This window comes from Myodes glareolus, chromosome 24 (assembly GCF_982192425.1).
Source record: "Myodes glareolus chromosome 24, mMyoGla1.1, whole genome shotgun sequence".
Lineage (NCBI taxonomy): Eukaryota > Metazoa > Chordata > Mammalia > Rodentia > Cricetidae > Myodes > Myodes glareolus.
The window spans coordinates 29,476,352-29,500,207 of record NC_142049.1 but is presented as its reverse complement, the minus strand read 5'-3'; the positions used below and the strand labels follow the sequence as shown (position 1 = coordinate 29,500,207).

Below are 23,856 nucleotides of genomic sequence, written 5' to 3'. Positions count from 1 at the left end.
AGTGAGATCAAGGTGAGCCTACTACTGTGGGCAGATTACAGACCCTATCTCAAAACAAGTGATAGACAGGGCTGGTGATGAAGCTCAGAGGTTGAGTGCTTGCCTAGTATGCCCAAGATCTGGGGTTCACTTCTCAGAAACACTCACACACTCGCTCACACACACACACACACACACACACACACACACACACACACCAAAAGCAAAACAACACTACATTGCAAATAGGTTTATGCTCTTATATGTGCATATAAAACATGCATTTTATCACTGCGATTTTAGAGTGTTATTAAAATTTTCACCCGAAGAGCTCAGCAACTAGCATTATCTCTAACTTGAAACTAAGTGAACACAGCTTCCTTTCACTTGTAATACAGCTTAATACTTACAATCATGTTACTGTTTCTATTTCAGGCTTCAGTGAGGTGATATCTTAGAGAGTCATTGTATTTCTAAGTCTTCAATATTTACCCCTTGGAACTTTTGACCCTCTTACCATACACATTTTGGAAACCAAAATGGAAGATGTCGAAGAAATTTTGGACCAGTTATATAAGAAAGTACTTCTTGGAGCCACGCTTGAGGATGACATCCATGGTTACATCTTTTATCTCAGCCCAAACCTCTCAGAGCAAGTTGGCTATACAACCCCTTCTTTAGCGCAGTCAAATATTAATGGTGCACCTGATGGTGTGCCAGGCCAGCATGGACCATCCTCCAGTGAGTCTACCACCCTTCCTGAAGCACAGGAGTGTGCACAGAGACACTTCCGGATGAGCAGGGCCCAGGAGGTGGCACTCCTGCAGTTAACAGTGATTGACCTGCTCCTGAGCCGAGTGCTGTCTACTGAAACTGAGGCCCATGCAAAGGAGGGGTACGGAGAGCTGACTAAAGCCCTTTTGCAGTCAGCTGGAGTCGATTCCAAATTGGTACGCCACGTTTTCAGTGATTTGGATGCTGTGTCTAGGCTTTTAAGGTGTCAGCAGTGTGATGAACTGTGTCTGTTTGCTGCAGGTGTGCATGCTCCAGAACTCGGATAAGTTGTTGTCTCACATGGCTGCGAAGTGCCTCTCATCGCTCCTCTATTTCCAGCTAAGAGAGAAGGTCAGGTAAATCAGAGCATATTTATTTCTTTTACAGTTTTCAAGTTGCTCATTAGCATTGACTTTACTCCTTCAAATAGTCGAATTAGTAAGCTATTTGCACCCACCATAATGTGCAAATCCAAAAATTGCTGCACCAGAGCAGCCTGGATAGCCAAGACTGGCCTGGGGCAGGGGGTGCCAGGATTGAGACGTGGAGGCTTCTTTTCAGGTGGAAAACAGCAACCTTTAATTTGCTCTGACCTAAAGCCTTTTATACCTCTACTGCTTCTGTGGAAAACCTCCAGCCAGAAAGAACACAAACATTCTTGTCAATTACAGACCACAAGGAAGTTCTGCTGTCAGTCAGGGGGAATGAGGGCAACTCCCCCCATTTTATTTTATTGTTACTTTGGGTGGAATATCTTGTCTGTCATGGAGAATAGCCCTCTAATATTCCCTGTCTTAGGTGGCATCCTGCCCCCAAAGTATTGCCCGTCCATGGTTACCCAGACACATAGCCCTAAACCAAGTATCCCCAGGACTGACAGCGCCAACAAGTCAGACCAGCACTGCAACCATCTAGCATGCACTAACTGGGTGGTAAAATTAACAAAAGCAGTATTCCAAATCCCTCTCATATGACTGTTGAGTTCCATAACAGTAGCAGAAGCATGCAGTACAGTGCCATGAGCAACACACATAACATGATAAGAGCTAGCCATTGAAAAGTCCAAGGATAGTCCACTTGCTCCTAAACCAGAGCCACTTGTTGGTTTAAGGTCAATATCCAAAGCATTGCTGATTCTTTCAGCTAGCTGGTTGACAGTCTCAGCTGTCTGCACAGTCTGAGAAAGAGCAACTCCAACAGCAGTATCTGCCGTGGCAGAGATAGCAATAATAGCAATCACAGCTGCAGTGATTCCAAGGTCTCTCTTCTGCCCATCTTTTATGGTTCAGTACTTGTTGCCATATTTGCTGATACTCCTGACACTGCCGTGGTGTCCCCCAGGCCGGGCACCAACTGGGCCAGGGCAACATGCCTAACAAAGCTCTGCTCCAGCTGCCTTCTGGCCCCAGACACACTCTCTCTGGGTCCAGACTGCTGCATGGAGTGGAGTGGAACTCAGGGAAGCAGGCTTGCTGCTCTGGAACCATTGAAGCGGCCCCACTTTAGCAATCTTTTAGGGAATTTGGACATCCTCAACCTGTTTGGCTACTTCCTGCTGAGCGGGGTTCCTGCATTCTTGGGGTTATTTTACATCAACATTTCAGGAGGTCTTGGTGAGTCAAACCACATAAATTTGCAAGAATCTACAGGTTCTCATCCTCTGTGGAGACAAAAGCAGAACCTCTTTTCCAAAGCATCAAATCCTTAGGACCATATTTTAAAGTCTTAGCAGTTCCCAGAATCAAATGTCTTTCTCCAGTCCAGAACACAAAAGACAACACAATCAACACAATAACATACATCTGTACACATTCTGTCTTTCTGAGGCCTTCAATTCACCCTCCTGCCTTCTCTTTATTACTTCCCTACTGCTGGAGGGCATCCCTCAGAGCATCTCTGGGGATGAAGAAACAAATACTCTGACTTGGCCTGTTAACATTTAAACCCCCTCCTGTAATAAACCAGGGGCTAACTTGAGCTATTGTTTGTACAAAATCTTTGGCTGTCTTCCTTGTTACTTCCGTGCCTTGTTGCTTTAAGAGTTTCAGTTACTTTTTGAGGCCTTCAATTCACCCTCACGCCTCTTTATACTTGCTAGTCTTTTGGAGGGTGTCTCTCAGAGTATCTCTGGGGATGGAAAAATAAAACATTACCTTCCCCAATATGCTCCTCGATTTAGCCAGCAGACGGAAAGACCCCATTTACAAATCCCCACTTTCCAGATCTCGGAAAAGTGGGACCTCCACTTTGCCGCACCAGCGCAGCCTGGATAGCCAAGACTGGCAGGGGTGCCAGGATTGAGACACAGAGGCTTCTTTTCAGGTGGAAGAACAGCAACCTTTATTTTGCCCTGACCTGAAGCCTTTTATACCTCTACTGCTTCTGTGGAAAACCTCCAGCCAGAAAGAGCACAAACATTCTTGTCAATTACAGACCACAAGGAAGTTCTGCTGTCAGTCAGGGGGAGTGAGAGCAGCTGGATCACAACAAAAAATAAGAATAAAATAAGATCCTGTCTCAATAAGGAGAAAAGTGATTGAGCAGGACACCTGGCTTCGGCCTCTGGTTGCCTGGTGCACTTCCACGCATGTGATTACACGGGCTTGTGAATGTGCACAGATTCAGTACCTATTAACTTCACATTCTGATTGCTTGTTTTTAAAATAGTACTTTGAGGGGGCTGGAGAGATGGCTCAGAGGTTAAGAGCATTGCCTGTTCTTCCAAAGGTCCTGAGTTCAATTCCCAACAACCACATGGTGGCTCACAACCATCTCATAATGGGGTCTGGTGCCCTCTTCTGGCCTGCGGGTATACACACAGACAGAATATTGTATACATAATAAATAAATATTTAAAAATAAAATAAAATAGTACTTTGAATGTGAATACTGTTTATGGTAGAATATTTGGAAAGTAGGATAGAGTGTTAAAGAAAGGTGTACACATTGCTACACCATTTATAAATAATGTGGATCTTTTCATGGTCTTTTTGATCCTTCACTTACATGATGTGTTATTTTCCTGCCTGAAAGAATATTGGAATATTTTTCCTTGTTTTGTCAAATATTTTCATGCTTTTTTCACATAAACAAGTAAACATTTTGTAGTATTATGTTGTGTAATAAGTAATTTTTAATTTTATAAGCAAAACAATTATAACAACCCGTTTGTTTTCTCATTTGCAGATGATGTTAAGTAATTCCTGGGTCACGTTTTGCCAGAAACATCTCTCTGAATCCTCTGAGAGTGGAGAAGCAGTGCACTGCCTTTGGATTCTCACAGTTGTAATAAAAGAAGTCTTTAAAGATGCACAGTCCCAGCAAGCAGGTAGAGATGGCACTGTTCTAATGCTCAACACCTCTCTCGGCAGCAGTGTGTTTAAAGTGAAGAATAAAATGTATGTTATTCCTCTTCTCTCTGGAAGTATGGAAGAATGCGAGAATTGCTCCCCTGAATTTTTTAATTGGACATAACCTTGGTGTGTGTGTGGTGTACGTATTTAGTGTGTGGACGTGGGGGGGGGGCAGAAGTCAATGTCAAGTGTCTTCCTCACTGCTTTCCACCTTGTTTGCTGAGATAAGATCCCTCACTGAATTTAAAGCTCATCAACTAGACAAGGCTGCCTGGCCAATGAGCTCCATCTCCACCTCCCCAGATGTGGTTACAGATGTGTTCCACCTTGTCTGGCTTCTGCATGGGTGCCAGGGATCCTAATCAAGGACCTCGTGCTTATGTAGCAAGCGCTTTACCAAATAAACTATCTCCCCAACACTGAAGATTTTCCTTTTTAGAAAGAAATTAAAACTTAGTCATTTAATATTTCTTATATAGTCTAATACTATCCATATTTATAAAGCAAACGTTAACTTTTTGTGATTAACTGTTAATCTGTGTACCCTCATGTGGTCTTACTAGAAGTAATTGTTCTTAAACCTATTTTTATCTTACAAAGTGATGTACATGCCAATTGGATTGTAAAATTGTGTTTAGAGAAAACTTTTGTGTTTCCTGTTTCTTCTAACTACTATTTTTCTAATTTCAGAAATCCTAAAGCAGCTCTTGGCTCCTTTTGACATTACTTTTGAAGTGTTCTACAATTCCTTATTTTCTCAGCATTTTGGAAACTTCCAGAATCTCTCTAACGTAGTCAACATCCTGGTGTGCTCCCTGGAGCTGCTGGAGCTTCTCTCCGCCTCCAGAGTTCACCTGAAATTGGACTTTCGAAGCCAAAAGATACTATTTTTGAAACCCCGTGTTCTAGATATTCTTGCCTGGCCTGTTCCAGCTTTTGTTAAGAGGAAGCTGGTTATAGTCATCAAAAAGTGCCTTCTAGGTAAAATGGGCGAGGACCTCTGCCGTGGATCGGTGCCTGCCCTGGTGTTACCAGACTATCTTCTGGACAGTGATGTGCTGGCCTTAGCTGAGGCACTTCTGCACAGGGTACATCTGGGGTTGTGGAAGGAGTTGTCTGTTCCTGGAAAGCCTTGCTGCTTTGGAGGGGACGAAGTTCAACCTGGATGCCGACCCAGGTCTGGCCCTGATCACGTCACCCTGAGAGCAGCAAGCTTAATTACTTTGAAATCCTTGGAAATCAAGTTCCAGAATTGTACTTCAGCAACTGAAATGAAAGGTAATTCTCCAGACTCATTTTTCATTCAAAGCAATTAATTGTTCCCTTAAGAAAAGTGACTCATGATTATTGAGTATTAAGGCTAGTGCCATTTCCTCAATCTATTTATATTTTCCTCATTAAATTTAGTAAATACTTTTTCAAAGGGAGCAGGGTTGTGGGGGACTGGAATTTTAAGAAGCTTCTTGGTTTTTTTTGTATAATTAATATGCATAGGATAATGAATACAAAAATAGTTGCTTTTGAGTCACTACCAAGCAAATAGAAGTCAGTTGATATTTAATTATATTATTCATAAAAGCTCTATGACTGTTCATTAGTGATAATTAGAAGTTTTGTTGAAGCTAGCACGGAAAGTTCTGTTGATAAAGGACTTGTAGCACATAAGTTGAGGGTGACAAGTTCAGCGTGACTGGAGGAGCAGCTCTCAGAGTGGGTGATGTAGAGGATCTGTCTTCAGTTTCTCTAGAGGGGAGCAGGCAGTGGCTGTCTCCAGCCAGCTGCCTTGACTGCTGGGACTCTCCTAGACATCATTTTTAGGAATGTTCTCATTAGCGCAATTATAGTTTATAACACTAGGTGGCATCTGTTACATAACTCAGGTTTGCATTGCAGTTAAACTCCCAGGACCTGTCTGGGTTTTTGCAGTATTTTGGTTCTTTAACAAGCAAAAGAAAGATTTTTTTGTTGTGTTTGAAGCCATTTCTTTTTATGTCTTAGTGGTCTATAGTTAGCAGAAAGCTGTGCTTGCCAATAAAGAGATTGTTGTTGTCCACTCAATTAACATGCTTTCATATTGAAATCACATACTTATTTCTTAGAGAAACTGTGACTAGTTTCTTGGCAGATGGACACCCTGACTATATGTCTTGAACAAGTGTTCCTACATGAGTCACCTTGCTATTCTCAGTTCTTCACTTGGGAAAAAGCTAATCCCGACTCTAGGACCCAAAAGTGTGGATAATGCACTAACAAATTTGCATACAGACAACATGCTATTTGTGTTTGTAAACATTACCTGCCCTTTGAAATTGCTGTTGTTTGAAGTTGACTTGCAGAAGTTCATGTCCGAGTTACTGACCTTCTTAAAGCCTCACCTTCAGCCCTCTCTACAATTACACAACCCGTGTGAATGGCTGTCCAGGGTCTTCATAGAGCAGGACGATGACATGCTGGAGGCTGCCAAAGCATCCCTGAGCATCTACCTCCAGGTCACCAGGTTTGTGTATTTCAAGTACTTTGGACTGCCTACAAGCCAGAGAATCAGGAGACATGCACATCAGAAAATGTGTTTCTGCCTGGTGCATTATTTTTGTTTTCTACTTGGATAGATGGTTTCCTCCCGTTATAACTCCACCTTACATGAAAATGGATGCTATATGTATTGTCCTTAGAAGCTGGCTGACTGAGCAGCACAGGGATAATAAAGCAAGATCAGAACCCTTGGGTTCTGGTGTGCTGCCTATGGGGGTCAAGGTAAGCCAGTGCCCTCTCTGAACCACAGCTGCTGGTCAAGAACCGTGTTCTTAATGCCTCCGAGACTTGCTTGTTTGAATTAAGCTTCTAGCTGGTGACCTTCGCCTTTGTCAAAGAGAACACAAATGGAAATAGCCAGCGGAGCCTCTCCAGACTTGCACTTCCAGCTCCACTCCTCCAGGCTGCTCCCTCTGGAGGTGCGTTGCTGGGACGCTGCTGCCCCAGTTCTGCTTCTGCTTTACACCTGCAGCAGTGTCTGGAATGACTTCTGAAGCTGACAGCCAATGACCCTTCCCTGCTGTCTGCTCGGCTTCATTTCCCTGTCCCCTGGCCTAGGAGAAGGGCTGTCTCACTGATGACTGGCGGCGCAGCCTCGGTCTTGTGCTTGCTACATTAGGACTCAGCTGGCAATGACTGAGTATTTGGGGCCAGTTTTCAAAAGGTTCTACTTGAGAACCAGAATTCCTGCATGTGATTTCAGTTAGGCTCAAAGATAGTGAAGGTTTTCTACAGGTTTAGACTACATATTCAAGAGTATGTATTGATTTCACTCAGCACTGCCTTCTTATGCCTGCCTGTTCTACGTGAGCCTCACTGCCTTCAGGTGTCTGTGTCCAGAGAGGTAGATTTTTGTACCACGAGTACAAAAAAAAAAAAAAGAAAAAGAAAAAAAAGAGACCATCCTGTTAAGGTTTTCTTGTTTATAAATAACAGGAACCAGTTCAAACTGGTTTAAGCAAAAATAGAATGTTTTGAGACCTGGTTGAGAGTTTTTTGTTGTTTTGTTTTGTAAGACAGGGTTTCTTTGTATGTCCCTGGCTGTCCTGGAATTTACTCTGTAGTCCAGGCTGACCGTGAACTCAAGAGATCCACCAGCCTCTGCCTCCTGAGTGCTGGGATTAAAGGTGTGCGCCACCACCCAGCCAGTTGAGAATTTCAAGGGCATCAAACTGACATCAGATATAGCACTGTGTGTGTGTGTGTGTGTGTGTGCGTGCGTTTGTGTTTCTGTTTGTCTATGCCTTTCTGTGTTTGTGTGTCTGTGTATCTTTCTCTCTCTCTCTCTCTCTCTGTCTGTGTGTGTGTGTGTGTGTGTGTGTGTGTATTCCATGTATTCAAATCATGCCAGCCATTATTTCCCCTACTTTTGATCTCACAGCCTGATTCCTTCTCCGGCCTGGCCACGAGAACACAGAAGCTTCACCCTTCCTTTTCATCAATCTTAAGTCGTAATTTTGCTTAGCCATAGAGATATCTCAGAGAAGAGATCTCTTGGATTGTGAAGCCGTGTTCTGATTGGTCAGTTGGGGTCACATGTCTACCCTGCTGTGGTGGTCTTGAGCGCCACCTTAAACATGGAGTAGGTTGCCCTCATGAAGAGGGCCTGCTGATGTTAAGGAAAGGACAGAGACTTGTGCAGACAAAATCTGAAACTGGTTGGTCATGAGCAGATTTGGTTTTGATTTCCTTTTGAAGTGATTGGCAAGTGAGTGCTAGTGTGTCTGCGAAGCCCCGTCATCCTGAGCTCTCCCTTGTCTGTGTTTGCAGAGACAAGGATGACATCTCTGGAAGCCTGACTCAAGAAAATGAAGCATGGATCCACTGCACTCACAGAAATGGCTGTAATCCACACTGTATTTTCTTATTCTTATTAAAGAACATAGTGTTCGACTCTACAGTTCTTCTTGACTTCTTGATTTCCTCCGAAACCTGTTTCCTTGAATATTTTGTTAAATATTTGAAATTGCTGCAGAAAGACTGGCATCACTTTCTGTCCATCTGCAAGTTCTTTGATGAAGCTGAATCACAATGTGGAGCAAATCCTCGGGATCCTGTCCCCCCATTTGTCCACAACAGAAGCACCAGCCACACAGGACCTCATGCTCTGGCTTCTCCTGTTGGCCACAGCAATGGTTGCCCATGGGTCCCATGGGCTTTTGATACCCGCTCTGAGCCTCAGAGTCAGGTGATGATGCCCAAGGAAACTCACACAGTGCCAGCTCATGGCCCATCTTCCCAGACACCACGGAGTCTGGTAGATTACGACAGCTCGGAAGATTCTGATGAGGAAGCCACAAATCAGCATTTAGCAAACAACAAACAGACTTCTTTATGTCCAGAAATGAGCAGAGAAACTCAAGGCCTGCCTAGGACATGTAAGGACCAAAAAGAGCTTAGCCTGGAGCCTCAGCTGAGGCCTCTGCTTCCCCAAGAGTCCTGTCCTCCCTTCTGTGCTGCTGGGGAAGTTGCTCCCAATGGGGCTGTCTGGGAAGTGGGACTGTTTTCTAGAACAGTGAGATGCCTGGAGGAGCTACAGGGTGCTATTTACCGTTTGCAGGAGAAAAATCTCTTTCCTTACAATCCAGCCGCGCTCCTGAAGTTGTTGAAAGGGGTGGAGACGAAGTGTGATAAAGCGTCAGCACTGGGTGACGGTGGCAGTTGGTCCTCGGGTTTGCTTTCTTTATAAAAACTGCATATCTGAGCTAAATAAACCAAACCAAAGCTGCAGAAATGGTTTCCTGAGTCTCTGCTTTACGGAGCAGCCCAAGAACGGTCCATTCCATGACAGGTCACGTGGTGCAGCTGGGCAACAACTGAAAGCCTGCTAGTTCAGACTACACAGGAATGGCCGTGACAGGTGACTGCGTATTTGTAGCCTAAAACAAGTGAGCTGTACCCTCTTAGCTCTAGATGCCAGAAGCCTAAACCGAGATGTCAGTGGTGCCGGATGTCTTCCCTGCTGTTGCTGCTGGTCACCACAGTACTGAATGTCCCTTGTAACTGTGTCTCTCCAGCCAGCGCTTCATGTGGCATAGTCCCTGTGTGCGTGTCTATCCATTCCATGTCTGAATCCTATATGACCTCATCTTTACACCTGCAAAGATCTTACATCCCAGTAAGGCCACATTCATGGATTCCAGATGGATATGAATTTGGGGGAGACATTAGCCCAGTTCAATTTTATTTCTGTGAAGTGTTTACATACAGCAATGGCTAAGAGAAAACTTTGCGAGTCAGGGTCTTTATGTGTATCCCAGGCTGGCCCTGAACTTGCTATGTAGCCCAGGGTGGCCCTGAGCTTACCCTCCTTCTGCCTTGGCCTCCCCAGGGCACAGTTAATAAAAACTCAGACACAGACATTAGGGTTCATCATGAAGACCAGAAGAGCAAACCAGCCATCCACTGGCTCTTACCTCAGTTTGAAACTCTGCGTCCAGGAATCCTCAGAATAAGACTGAGTCTGAAACCTCTCTCTTTACATCTTATAGTCCTCTATAGTACTGGGATTAAAGATGTGTACTGCCACCACCCAGTCTCTATGGCAAACTAGTGTGGCTACTGGGATTAAAGGTGTGGGCCACCACTGCCTGGTCTGTATGGCCACAGTTTTACTCTCTGGTCTTCAAGCAAGCTTTGTTTATTAAAATGCAAATGAAATATCAGTAAAACTGGCATTAGAGGTGTGTGTCCTCATGCCCATATCAGAAATACTTGAGAGATAACTAGCTCCATCTACTTACTCTAGGAACATGATTCTTTAAAAAAAAAAAAAAGTAGTGGACAAGATTGTGGATGCCTATAGTCTCACACTTGGAAGATGGAGACAGAAGATGGTAAATTCAAGGCCATCCTGGACTGAAAGTTAGGCCATGCCTCACAATAAAATTGACATAATATTTGTACTTGTGGTTCTAGTATTATTTTACTATGTGTATCTAATATGCAATGACCAGATTGGGGTAATTAACATGTCTAGCTCCTCAGAATGTTACCAGTTTCTCTTGGGTGTTTACTCAGTAAATGAGGTTGCTGGAGTGTATGACCATTTTCTTTTCAGTTTGGGAGTCCCCAGGACTTTACCACTACACATCCTACCCTTAATGCCACCTCCATCTCTGCATCCTGTGCCCTGTTTGTTACTTTGGTTATTTTTGTCTTGTTTCGAACGTAGCTTCCCAGTTGGAGTAGCATCATCTCATTGTAGTTTTGATTTGCAGTGTCCTGATTCTTGACATCGAACACTTACCCTTGTTAGTTGTTTGCCTGGCCATTAAGTCAGTTTCCAGTTTAGGAAGAAACCGTATGTCAAGGCAGAAAAGCTCGGAGTGCTGGAGAAACATGCCAGATGTCCTGCCCTGTCCACATAACAGGTGCATAGGTAAACACCTATATACTCATGTGCCACACACAAGATGCAAATATTTGATTGCGTGTAGTAATCAAAACAGTTGATACTTATTCAGGTAGAAATGTTAACTTTAAAGAACCAGTAAGATGGTTGTCAAATAGACATGCAAATGTCAGCAAGTTTAGTGAGACGTTGTTGGCAAGAATATGATTGGCAGCGCCTACCACAATGCTGCCTGTCTTTTTAACAATTTCAATGGTTTGTTGTAGTTCAAGGCCTTGCAATTGCTGGGCTTTATCTCTGTTCCCGCTTACTCTTAGATCTGCTATTTGTTTGTTCTCACAGTCCTGTGTGCAAGAGGGTCTCCCCAGGAGCTGGGTCCTGGTCCACTAAGCCTCAGCCTCTTTCATAGTTAGTCAGATCAAAGAATTAGCAGACGGAAGACTATGTAATCAAAGATTATACATTGTAAAAGACAAGGCTGGATGTTGACTACAACACCCCTGTAAAAGTACATTGCATCTGTGTTGTTGGAGATATGAAACTTCTCCAGCAAAAACCAGAAAGGAATATACTGGGTCTCCATTTGTTTAAGAAAAGTATTGGGGCAGGAACAACACATATTCACATCTTCATGCATTTATATATGTGATTATCGCTTGGTATTCAAAGTCGTGACTTCCAGGATCCCGTGTTGCCCCCCCCCCCAACCACGAAGCCAAAATTCATGGATATTTTCTTATTATACTGCATCATGCCCCTGTCATTTATCTACACACATCCACCCAGGTCGCTTACACCTCACACCATGTGAGTTCTTGTCCTGTAATGGTTTTTTATAGTATATATGGTGTTAGAAGATGGCTCAGTAGGTAAATGTATTTACTGTCAGGCAAGTATATGAACGCATTGAGAAGTCTGCCACCTCCTTCCCCAAACCCACGCGTGTGTATCTCAAAATGTCGCTTGTCTGAAGATGCCCTGGTCCCTCTAACTCTGTCAGGGAGGGCCACACAGCCCAAGAGTGCAGACAGTGATTACTGTTTATCCCGTGCTATAAAAGTGCCTGCAGGGCCATGGAGTGGAGACCCGGTGGCGGGGGGGGGGGGGGGGGGGGGGGGGGATCTCCAGCTGACTGCCCCAGCTTCCCTAGCCTCTGCTGGGTGCTTAGAGATCCAGATTTGCTGATGCTATCTGTACTGCTGGTATTTGTTCTTTCGTTTGGAAGCGTCACTGGAGGCGGCATTCTGCCTGGACTCTCAGTAAATGGGGAACTCCAGCTCATGCTCACTTTCCCCAGATGGTTTCTCCTGGACATTGATAGGCCCCGACTTGATGGCATTACTTTTGTTTGGATAATTCCAGTGGTTGATGTTCTGCTGGGTGTTTTGATTGTCTGATTGATGCTTTGCTGAGTATCTGCTGTGTCTCTCTATCTGCTGCTCACTGTTTACTCTTATGTGTGCTATGTATTTAACAAACACATTCAAAACCAAAAACATGGCTTTTATAGATCATTCTCTGACCATGCAGAACAAAAAGGCATTTTGTTTCCCCTACCTTTTGCCCACTGCTGGAAATGTATTCTTACTTGTTTTTAAAATGTCAAGTAGCCACACTGCAGCTATTTTTAGTAAAAATGCTTTGGTGCCCCATAATCTAGTACACCTAGCGTGCTGGGTTGTTCAATTCGGTATATACTGGTCACACAGCAAAGTATAGAGTTCAAGCAGGCTGTGCGAGGCCCAGCCTCATTGACAGCCTCCCCAAGGCTGTTACCCACTCAGCTGCTTGCCCTTATATGGTTTTTTGTTTGTTTGTTTGTTTGTTTGTTTGTTTGTTTGGGCAAGGGCCTTCCATGTTTTGGGTTCAGGAAGCTGTCCCAGTTGGTTCTGGACCATTAGTTCTGATCAGCCCTGTGTTCTCTGTACTTGATTCTGTCTCTAGCGTAGCATCTGTCACATTATACTTGAGTCAGCGGCCGGTGGTCTTTCCATTTGTCAGGTTTTTTTTACATTGTCCCCAGTGTCCAGCAGCTGTCATCATAGACACCACAAACGAGGGGAGATTCCTCTCCGGGAGCTGGAGAATGTCCTGGGGAAGGCGGACGGGTAGAGAACTAGAACTTGAGGCTTATACGCACTCCCCAGATGCCAGCTCCTCGTCAAAGTGCTCTTCAACTCCCAGAAGGGATGGTGGCACTGTGACTGGTCCTGTTTTGCCAATGACGTCACTTGCAAGATCACCAGCTGGAAAAGCCGTTGGCTGAGCCGAGTGGAGGCATCCAGGTATTCTGGCCCCAACATCCTCCCATACCTTTCTGTGATTTATTTCCTGTCGTTGAGGTACAGGGTCATGGATGTGGGGGAAATGGAAATTTGTGCAGCTGTTAGTGTGGTGGTGGGGATGGGGGTGCGATAATTGTGGTGTGATGAGTGTGGTGGGGTGTGATGAGTGTGGTGGGGGTGTGATAAGTGTGGTGGGGGTGTGATGAGTGTGGTGGGGGTGTGATGAGTGTGGTGGGGTGTGATGAGTGTGGTGGAGGTGTGATAAGTGTGGTGGGGTGTGATGAGTGTGGTGGGGGTGTGATGAGTGTGGTGGGGGTGTGATGAGTGTGGTGGGGTGTGATGAGTGTGGTGGGGGTGTGATGAGTGTGGTGGGGGTGTGATGAGTGTGGTGGGGGTGTGATGAGTGTGGTGGGGTGTGATGAGTGTGGTGGGGGTGTGATGAGTGTGGGGGTGTGATGAGTGTGGTGGGGGTGTGATGAGTGTGGTGGGGGTGTGATGAGTGTGGTGGGGTGTGATGAGTGTGGTGGGGGTGTGATGAGTGTGGTGGGGTGGAATAAATGTGGTGGGGGTGGGAATCCAAGGCAAGAGAACATCTGAAGAGATTGGCAGTGGAGGCTCACCGGAAGGAATGCCTCAACTAAGTCCTGCCGAGTGAAGCCCACAGTGGCAAACCTCCCTATGTGCACAGAGATCAATGGGGATACAAGCGTGAACAGTCCAATCATCGGGCCCTGGGAAGGGTGGTGGGGAAAGTGGGAACCAGAGCCAACACAGCATATTAAATGAGGACGGAGTTGACCCGATAGCATCCAAGATAAGCATATAAGCAACATGCCACTAAAAGGTAGTAAGCAGGGAACAAATCCTTGTAAAACAGTAACAGAAGCTGAGAAAATTTAAGAGAAAGGTGTAGGATCCTGATCTGAAACCTAGAAAGTTTAGCAGAGGGGCAAAGAAATTGGAAAACAGGTCAGAGACACGATTACAATCTAAAGACTAGTTCACAAGGTTCAGTAGTTGAATTAGGAGGAGTACAACGTTGGGAGGGTGAGGAAAGGGGAGTGAGCAGGTATGAAGGGAATAGGGTAAAAATACACCACATAGATGTACAAAATGCCTGCATGAAACCCAGTGTGATGGACCATGAGTCTGTGCCAGCAAAAAAAGCATGAAATGAGCCCTCTGGGCATAGAAGAAAGGGGAATAAAAAGCTGGGAAAGAAAGGTGTGAAAGAGTTCAAGAAAAATGTGTTAGCACTGAGAGATGAAGGTCTAAACAATGGGCGAGTGTAACTGAACGGGGAATCTACCTGCAAAAAGTTCATACACAGCACTGCTGCTGGTGCTGGTAGTGATGGTGGTGGTGGTGATGGTGGTGGTGGTGATAGTGATGACCACTAAATAAATGAAGAACGAGTCTTGTGAGGAAAATAATGAACTAAATTTTCACCTAGTGACTTTCAGCACTGTCATCAGCACAAGATGATGGCCATCAGACAGAAAACCTCTGCTGAAAATCAGGTCACCATTAGAAAAAGACACGGAGCTGTTTACATGCAGATATGGCAGTCGTTGAAGATCTGCTTGCCCTGAAGACATCAGAGACAACAGGGAAAGAGGGGTGTCGAGGGTCCGAGTAGAAGGGAAGTGAAGGAGAAACAGCAGGAGCTGGGAAGAAAACTACCCGTGGAGTTCAGGAGCAAGGATGAGCAGTCTGAGAAGGGCTGCCTGTTAGGCATCTAGATCACTAGGAAGCTACTGGGACACTGGAGAGACGGCTCAGTGAAGTGCTTGCCATGCGAGCATGCAAACCTGAGGCCAGTTCTCAGCACTCACCTGAAAAATTAGGCCCTATGGTTCAAGCCTGTAAACCTAGTGCTTGGGAGACAGAGATGGGAGGATCTCTGATCTTCATTGGCCAATCAGTCTAGCTAAATTGGTAAGCTCCTGGTTCAGTGAGAAACCATGTCTCAAAAGGTATGGTGGTAAACTGATAAGAATGATGTCTGAGGGGGCCGGAGAGATGGTTCAGTGGTTAAGAGCACTGGCTGCTCTTCCAGAGGTCCTGAGTTCAATTCCCAGCAACCACATGGTGGCTCACAACCATCTACAGTGAGATCTGGTGCCCTCTTCTGGCATGTGGGCATGCATGGAGGCAGAACACTGTATACATAATAAAGAAATAAAATCTTAAAAAAAAAAACTCTCTTTAAAAAAAATGATGTCCAAGTCCAAGGCTGGACTCTGTCTTCCACATTTGCAGGAGCATTCAAATACACATATCCACGCAATATACAAATGTTCTTCGTCTAATGTTTATGAGGAGGAGACTTACAAGCTCCTTTCTCCAAGGATCGATAGCAGGTTATTAGCCTCTGGGGGGGTGGGGTGGAGGGGGTGGGAAGACTGTCTTCTTTCGGTAGTATGGTCACTGATAAGCTACCAAGTAAGCCTAATTAAATTTGTTGGTCACATACATACACAGCCAAAGGCATGAAAGTCTTTAGAACGGGGACCAAATAGAAGATTACAGCAGTAGGGGTGGAAAAACAGGATTAAAATTAATTCAAAATGATTTAGTTGTTGGTACATTTGGGGAAGCCAATTTAGTCAGACCCAAATACACAGGGAAAAGGAGAAGGTGGTCCACACAAGGACAGTGTTTTTCAACCTCTGTGTTTTCTGTGCCATCAAAGTACTGGAATCTTGAGTGGCCACCCTAGTATAACAGGGTAGTAACATGCCATCCAAATCAGAAACAGTTTAACTCTGTCATTGAAAGGGAAATTCCAGTCCACTGACATCACTCTGCCCACCCACTTTACCTGCCGCCCATCTTCCCACCTCTTCCTCTAATGTGTGGGGCCCATACCCTATCCCATGACACAACCCACTGAGGTGCCATTCAGCAGACCTGCGAGGCACAGGTATTTGGAAATGTGACCTACATATTGAGCTATGACCGGCCTCATTCATGACAGCATGCTAAGTTACCTTGCTTTACTGAAATGGCCATTTGCAAACTGAGCTTGGGGGAAAAAAAACCCTTTCTTTACTGTCACAGAAATAAAATAACTAATTTTATTTTCATTTATTTATTTATTTAATTTTGGTTTTTCAAAACAGGGTTTCTCTCTGTAACAGCCCTGACTGTCTTGAAACTTGCTTTGTAGACCAGGCTGGCCTCGAACTCACAGAGGTCCTCTTGCCTCTGTCTTCCAAAGTGCTGGGATTAAAGTTGTGTATCACCATGCCCCACACATATGTGTGTGTGTGTGTGTGTGTGTGTGTGTGTGTGTGTGTATACACATACACATACATACATACATACATACATACATACATACATACATACATATTTTATAAATTTAACCTTTCTCCTAAGTGCTGGTATTAAAAGCATATTCTTCCACACCCAGTGAATGCTTATTTATTGGTTTGTTTGGGTTTTTTAGTTTCTCTTTCTCTCATAGATTCCATCCCAACTACAGTTTCCCATCCCTTCTCTCTTCTTGACCCAGTTCCTCCTGCCTAACCCCATTTCCTCTGAGATCCACTCCTCTTCTGTTGCTCTTCAGAAAAGGGCTGAGCTCCCAGGGACATCAACCAAGCATGGCATAGCATGTGGCAACATGACTAGGTACCTCTCCTCACTTTAAGACTGTTCAAAGCAACCCAGTAAGGAAAAGGATCCCAAAAGCTGACCAAAGAGTCAGGGACAGCCCCTGCTCTCACTGTTAGGGTCCCACAAGCAAGCACAACCATGACATATATGCAAAGGGCCTATGTCAGGCCCATACAAACACTGATTGTCAGTTCAGTCTCTGAGCCCCTATCAGCCCTGTTTGGTTGTTCCTGTGGGTGTTCTTGGGTTGTCCTTGACCTCTCTGGCTCCTAAAATCCTTCCTTCTCTTTTGTTGGTGGGGAAAATGCTTTTCTTGACTCTGTTGTCATAGATCAGAATAGCAAACTAATTTTGAATGTTCTGATTATTCTCAGAATGGTGGAGTTGAAACTCAGACCAAGGCCTGAGGTTAAAGCCACATACCCCGCCCCCCAATCTAATGGCATCATGGAAGTATTTAGTGTTTAAGCACAGTGGAAGCCAACAGCCGCTCCTGTTGAAATTTGCAGTTGATACTGAGTTTTATGAAGTTACTGAACTTAACTGTTACCCGGTTTCCATATGGGGTGAAATGGCTGTTTATCAAGATTCTAGATTGCACGTTTCTCCTTTTCAGGGATTTGGGGTTTTGTTTGTTTGTTTGTTTGTTTTGCGCTTTAGGTCTCTGGTTTAAACAGAAGCATTGAAAACTGTGTGTGCTCTCTGGTTCACTTCCTTTCCATCGTGAAAAGCTCAAGTTTGTTTGTTTTATGAGGTATTTTATTGTGTGTGTGTGTGTGTGTGTGTGTGTGTGTGTGTGTGTGTGTGTGTGTGTCATATAAGTGCCTGTGTCCACAGAAGCCAAAAGAGAGCATCATATCTCCTGGAGCTGGAGTTACTAGAGCTTGTGAGCCACCAACTGACAACTGAACTCAGGTCCTCCGTAACAGCAGTGCTTGCTTTTAGTCCCTGAGCCATCTCTTCATTCCAAAGCTTAGTGTTTAAGCTAGGAGCTTAGTTGCTGAAGGTGGTAGGTTTTCAAGCACGAGTTACATGAAGAACACTGGAAGGTAAGAATACTGATAGGCTTATATGTGTCTTACTTTTTTTGGTTGGTTTAATTTGAGTTTTTTGAGACAGATCTTGCCTCACTGTGTAGTCTAGGCTGGCCTGGAATACATCGTCCTCCCATCTGGGACTCCTAAGTGCTGGGATTACAGGCATGTAGCACTAAGCAAACAAAGATATGTCTGTCTATCTGTCTGTCTCTATGTATGTATGTATGTATGTATGTACATATCTTTACTGTTAGAGTGGTTGTGTGTTTAAATGTTTTAATCTCTGTTGAAGCCCAGCGCGTTTGTGATTGCTAGTGACATTGTTAAAAAGTTATCCAGTAAATTGCAAGAAAGGGCAGGTTTCTCTATCTCTGAATCTCTGGATATTTTTGTTGTTTAACTGCTTCTATAAACCACAAATGAATGCCTGTATAGAACATTCTTCTTAATTTTTTTCTCATTTTGCTACTTTTCTGTGTAATAAAGATAAAAGTTTTTAGTAAGTTGTTGGTAAGTAGCAGTCCTTGCTTGGGTGTGACATATAGTATTTTTCCTTGGAATGGACATGCTGGATGTTGAACCCAAGGATTTGTACCTTGCAAACAAGTACTCCCCTTAAGTCACACCTCAAGTCTTGGCATGTGCCCTCCCGTATTTCACTTTTCTATGTACAGCAGATGGTGTGGTATACGTGCAGAGAGGAAGCTGAGCATAAAGTCTTTCTCCCCTTCACTGGTGACGTCTATTGCAGATTAATAATTGAGTCAGGAGGATGTCTGGAGGTGGTCACAACAACCCAAGTCTCTGAAGGGTCTATATGAGCCAAACAGCCTGCCTTCCGTTTTAGGTTAGGAAACAGATCTGAAAAGAGCGCTGAGTTCCTGATGGGTCGCCAGGATTCCATGTCCAAAGCAAACAAACAGTGTTGCTTATTTCCTTTGTTAATAGTCTGCTATGGTGGCCAAGGGCCACCTCCAGAGACAGTGGATCATCACAGTTGTTGCAGATGAGCTGGGTGACACACCTACTGTGGGAGGCTGGCTTCGTAAGTACACCAGCATGCCATTTGAAATAGTGACATGCAAAAGCAGGTGGTGCTGGAAACCCAGCCTAATGTAATAGATGGGTACAGGCTATACGGCTTGGGTTGTGAGTCATCTTTGGGCTTGGGGTGGGGGGACACAATACCATGGTATCTAGAGAAGGCATTGGGATAATCCAGGACAAGGCTTTAAGATTCTGCAGTACGTTACATCACAGTTGTCCATTTAATGAATTTATAGCACTATGGATTGAACCTTTGGCCCTAGGCATGCTAAGCAAGTACTCTAACACTAAACTACATCCCTTGCCTATCACCTTCAGACTAAGTGTCTTGATATGATTTCTTTGGTCTGGTCATTTAGAAGAAATAGCTGATAAGTCCATTTTACATAATTCACCCATTGTATATTATAAGCACAATCAAAAAATTTCATTGAATTATTTTCTATCTTTACATATGTTTAAACTGTTAATTTTTTTTCTTGTTGTGAATTTCATACTTGCTCCCTGAAGAGGAAAAGGACTGAAATGAAGCGTTTTGCAAATCCGCACTGCTGTGGAGTACCCTACGTGACACTTGCGCTAAGGCTCACCTCCTTGCTGGAATGAAGGCTGAGCGTGAGCTTCTCGTTTGCCACTACTTCCACCGCCTTTATACCAAGGAGCTGTGGAAGCCGACTCGGGACAGTTATCTGGAAAATATGTTTAACCATTTTGAACTGTATAAATTATTACTTTTCTATACTTTTTCCAGACAAACAAACCATGCTTGAGACAGGTGGGGTATCTCAAGTGGTAATATATTTATCTAGCCTATTCAAAGCCTGAGTTCAATCCCCAGGTCACAAACAACAACAAACGGAGCTTAACATTCTTTCTCCTAGTCCAAGGGTCCTCAGACTTCTTAAGCTCTTTCTTATTCATAGCCCCCTTTCACCCAAGAAATATTTACGCGATTCTGAATATCTAGATGTATAAAATAGGAATACAGATCACATATTTGCTGATAACAAATCATAAGCTTACTTTTAAAGACTTCTTTGCTGTGTATGTGTTTTACCATCTATAGCAGACAGGTGTAAATGAGATGATTGTATATATTTATTTCAATATAAATAACTACCGGGGGCTGGGGTAATGGCTCAATTATTAAAGTGTTAGTCATTCAGCATGAGAGCCCCAGTCCTAGCCTAAGCACCCACTGAAAAGCCAGGCATGGTAATACATGGCTATATCCCCAAAGCTGAGAAGGGGAAGAAAGGTGGGACCCAGGGACTTACAGACCAGACAGTCTTGCCAAACCCGGGACCTTGAGGCTCAGTGACAGACCCTGGCCCCTTGGCTCAAGAAAGATGGTGGAGAATGACGGAGGGAGACACCCAGCACCAACCTCTGCTCTCTGCTCACATGCGTGCATGTACCTGCACACACGCAGCAGCACATACACAATATAATAAATCTTGGCTGAATAAGGCTTCAGAATGCATAGCAGCGTCAACATTTTGTGTTGATCAATGTTTTGTTTATATCATCAGCAGTGCTGAGAATGCCATCTCATATAAACTCACAGAACAAAAATAGTAGACCCATTTCAGGAATCAAACCAAAGCCAAAACTCATTTAGCATTTTTTTTAAAAGAAAGGTTAGCAATACAGACAGCAATTTTGGAAATTAAACATTCCAACACAATACAATTCAAAATTATGCTGATTTGGTAATACTAAGAAATGATAGGAAAATATTTAAAAAGTATTTGTTTTCTGTAATTAAACCATTATGATTCTAGAACAGAAATTTTAGCACATATAGTTAAGACAGTGTAACTTACAGCACAAGATTTTGAATCTGAGCCAAGGTGTTTGCAGTAGGGATCATTAGTGCTATGGGGTAAGCAGGCATGCACTCCTGTGCAAAGGACACATGTATGCAGCACAAGGCCATGGTGGAGTCTCACGCTGCAACACAGGCATGCGCTGCCAGAAACATCTTAGATTCATTTCTTTTGGACTAGTTTCTGCCCCATGCCCATTCAGAAACCTTTTGTTACTGTTAAAATTTTTCACTAATCTCTCATTCAGTTACACAACCTTCCACAAGTCCCAGTTCAGGCAAAGGCTGAAGACATAGACCTCCTTGTCTGCAGCATTTAGTAACATCCACCTTTCTACCTTCTCCAGCTTTGCGATCACTTGTACTTTCATGACCAAATGGCTATTTCCACAAATGTTTATAGTATACATATTTTTATTTAAATTTCTTTTTTTGTGTTTATGGGTTTTAAAAAACATTTTTGTTACCATTATGGTATGACTATGTAATCTTAACTCATAAAATGTCCATAGAGTTAATCTTATTTTGACTTTTCTCTTGAGAGTATTCCCTCCCAGTATTCCCTACCTGCTTTCCCAGGAAAAAAGAATAGGTTTCCTGAGCTTTTCTACATCTGAATATATGTTTGGTTTGTCATTTATTTTGTTTTTCTCAGTGAAAAAGTTGTCTGAAGACTCTCTCTTTGTGTGTGTGTGTGTGTGTGTGTGTGTGTGTGTGTGTACATAGTTATATGTGTTCACAAGTGGAAGCTAGAATTTGATGTCAAATTTCTTTCTCTATCACTTTCCACCCTAATTTTTGAACAGGGTCTCTTGCTGAGCCTGGAACTTGTCAAATCAGTCATATTGGCTAGCAAGGAACCCCCCAGGACCCTCCTGATTTTCCTCTACAGTGTTGAGATGACAGGTGTGTGCCTGTCTGTCTTTATGTGGGTGCTGGGAATCTAAGCTGGCACCCCCCAGCTAACACACTGTGCCATCTTCCCAACCCTGGGATTAGTTTTTGTTTGTTTTGTTTTTGTTTTTATTTTTAGCTCTCCTCTAGCAGCTGCCATCTTGCTGTGTTGTTTCTGGACTTTACTATCTTTAACTAAAAAGATGATTGAGGCCAACCTCTTGTGGGCATTTTAAGTTTACTGTGCATTTCTGCTTCCTAATTTCTTGTCCCTGAGATTCAAATTGTCCTGAGGTATGTCTAGACCAGATTCTCTTTTGAGAACTCATGCCTTACATCAGTGGTTCTCAACCTTCCTAACGCTGCAACCCTTTAACACAGTTCCTCATGTTGTTGTGACCCCAACCATAAATTTATCCCATTGCTCCTTCATAAACTGTGATTTCATTAGTTATAAATTGCAATGTAATGATCTGATAGACAGAAATCTATTATGCTACCCCTGTGAAAGGGTTGTTTGACCCAAAGGGGTCATGGTCCACAAGTTGAGAACCACTCAAAACATGACAAGTATTGTATGTGTCACGCCAGAGATTGCTTGTCAGTGCTTTTACCCTCTCAGCAGTATTTTTATTTCATTGTTTAGAGTTGTTCTGGCTGGAGTGAGATTAAAATCCACTTATTGTTTGTAGACTGTTTCTGCATTCTAACCCCCAACCTTTAAAACTCACCTTCATCGATGATCTCCCGCCTGTGTTTGGGGAGGCTGTCTCAACTCCATTCCCTCATTCCTAGTTTGATCTTCAGTGACAACCCATTGTCATTTGATCTCCACGGTCTACCTTTTGTCCCCTCCTGAGCAGGTTAATCTTGCATTTTTTTTTTTAACACAAGGTCTCCTGTAGCCCAGGCTGATCTTGAACTCACTATGTACATAATGATGACTTTAAATTCTCTGAGCCTCTCACTTCTACCGACCAAGCACTGGGGTTCCTGGCATGCGCTGCCACAGCCCATTTGATGGGGTGTTGAGGATGGAACCCAGGACTTCATACCCCGCTAGACAAGCACTCTACCAACTGTTCTGCATCCCCAGCCCAGCAGGTTTTAAATCCATGAGTTTTCTACTTCCTTATAATTTCTTTTCAGACATGTCTGTTCAGTTATCCAGCTTCTTGTCTTTTTATCTCCTCCACTTAACATTTGTTTTTTATTTCATGGCAAACTTAAGAAGAGATTTAACAAGACTCCATAATTTGGCTGCTTATTAACATAGCAGAAAGCAGATATGTTTTATATACTCTTAATCTCAAAAGTAGCTGTCTCCTGAGTGTTCAATTTCACCAATTTTTTTTTGAGACAGGATTTCTCTGTGTAGCTTTGGAGCCTGTCCTGGAACTAGCTCTTGTAGACCAGGCTGGCCTCGAACTCACAGAGATCCACCTGCCTCTGCCTCCCGAGTGCTGGGATTAAAAGCATGTGCCACCACTGCCCGGCACCAAATATTATTCTTAAGGCTTTCTAACCATTATCTCATTTAACCCTCCCGACATACAAAAACTAGTTGCTCTCATTTTACTGAGGAAGTTGTCATTTTAAAAGGTCATTACAAAGCTGGAGGTCAGCACAGTCTAAAGTTAGTGAAGTCAGAATTTAGATGTTCTAACCCTGATTTCCCCTTACACTTTCTATCTCTTGCATAAATAGCTTGGGATTTTAATTTTAACCAAATATGAAGTGAAATAATACTCTCTCCTTGGCTGCAGCCATTTCTGTTTATCCCCGTCTCTGTTAATTCAACCTTGTAATCAGAGATTTTCGAGTTTGTCAGGCAAGAGAGCACACAGATGCTTATGGAATTATTCTAGAATGTCTTCCCTTCCTCTTCTCACCAGTATAGACCACTGACAGTGTTATTTGCCCTCTAATAGATTACTTACCAACACTGCGTTAAACCCTGCTGCATCCCTTCCTCCACAGGTAGCTTGAGCAAGAGCTTCCACGCCTGATGCCTCTGTCAACCAATCAGGTTCCCATTGGGATGATTAAAGTAACTGACATCAGGGAGCACCCACAAACCAAGCTATTCCTCTTTAAACTCAGTGCAGACACTTCCCTTCCAAGCCCGGTGGCCTTCCCAGAATGCACT

The 23,856-nt window shown here is 43.7% G+C and overlaps 1 protein-coding gene and 1 long non-coding RNA gene across 2 annotated transcripts; one reads left to right on the top strand and one right to left on the bottom strand.

Moving 5' to 3' along the window:
* Nucleotides 1–214: 214 nt before the first annotated feature.
* On the bottom strand, nucleotides 215–3,079 carry LOC146889917 (uncharacterized). Its single transcript, XR_014999443.2, has 2 exons — nucleotides 2,907–3,079; nucleotides 215–1,092 (listed from the first exon to the last, which is right to left on the bottom strand). It is a non-coding gene; the product is annotated as an uncharacterized LOC146889917 (long non-coding RNA).
* Lins1 (lines homolog 1) lies at nucleotides 519–9,372 on the top strand. The gene is made up of 6 exons (XM_048434784.3): nucleotides 519–929; nucleotides 1,015–1,104; nucleotides 3,940–4,081; nucleotides 4,797–5,384; nucleotides 6,432–6,603; nucleotides 8,409–9,372. The coding sequence occupies exons 1-6, from the start codon at nucleotides 519–521 to the stop codon at nucleotides 9,325–9,327; spliced, it is 2,322 nt and encodes a 773-aa protein (XP_048290741.2). The 3' UTR covers nucleotides 9,328–9,372.
* Nucleotides 9,373–23,856: the final 14,484 nt, after the last annotated feature.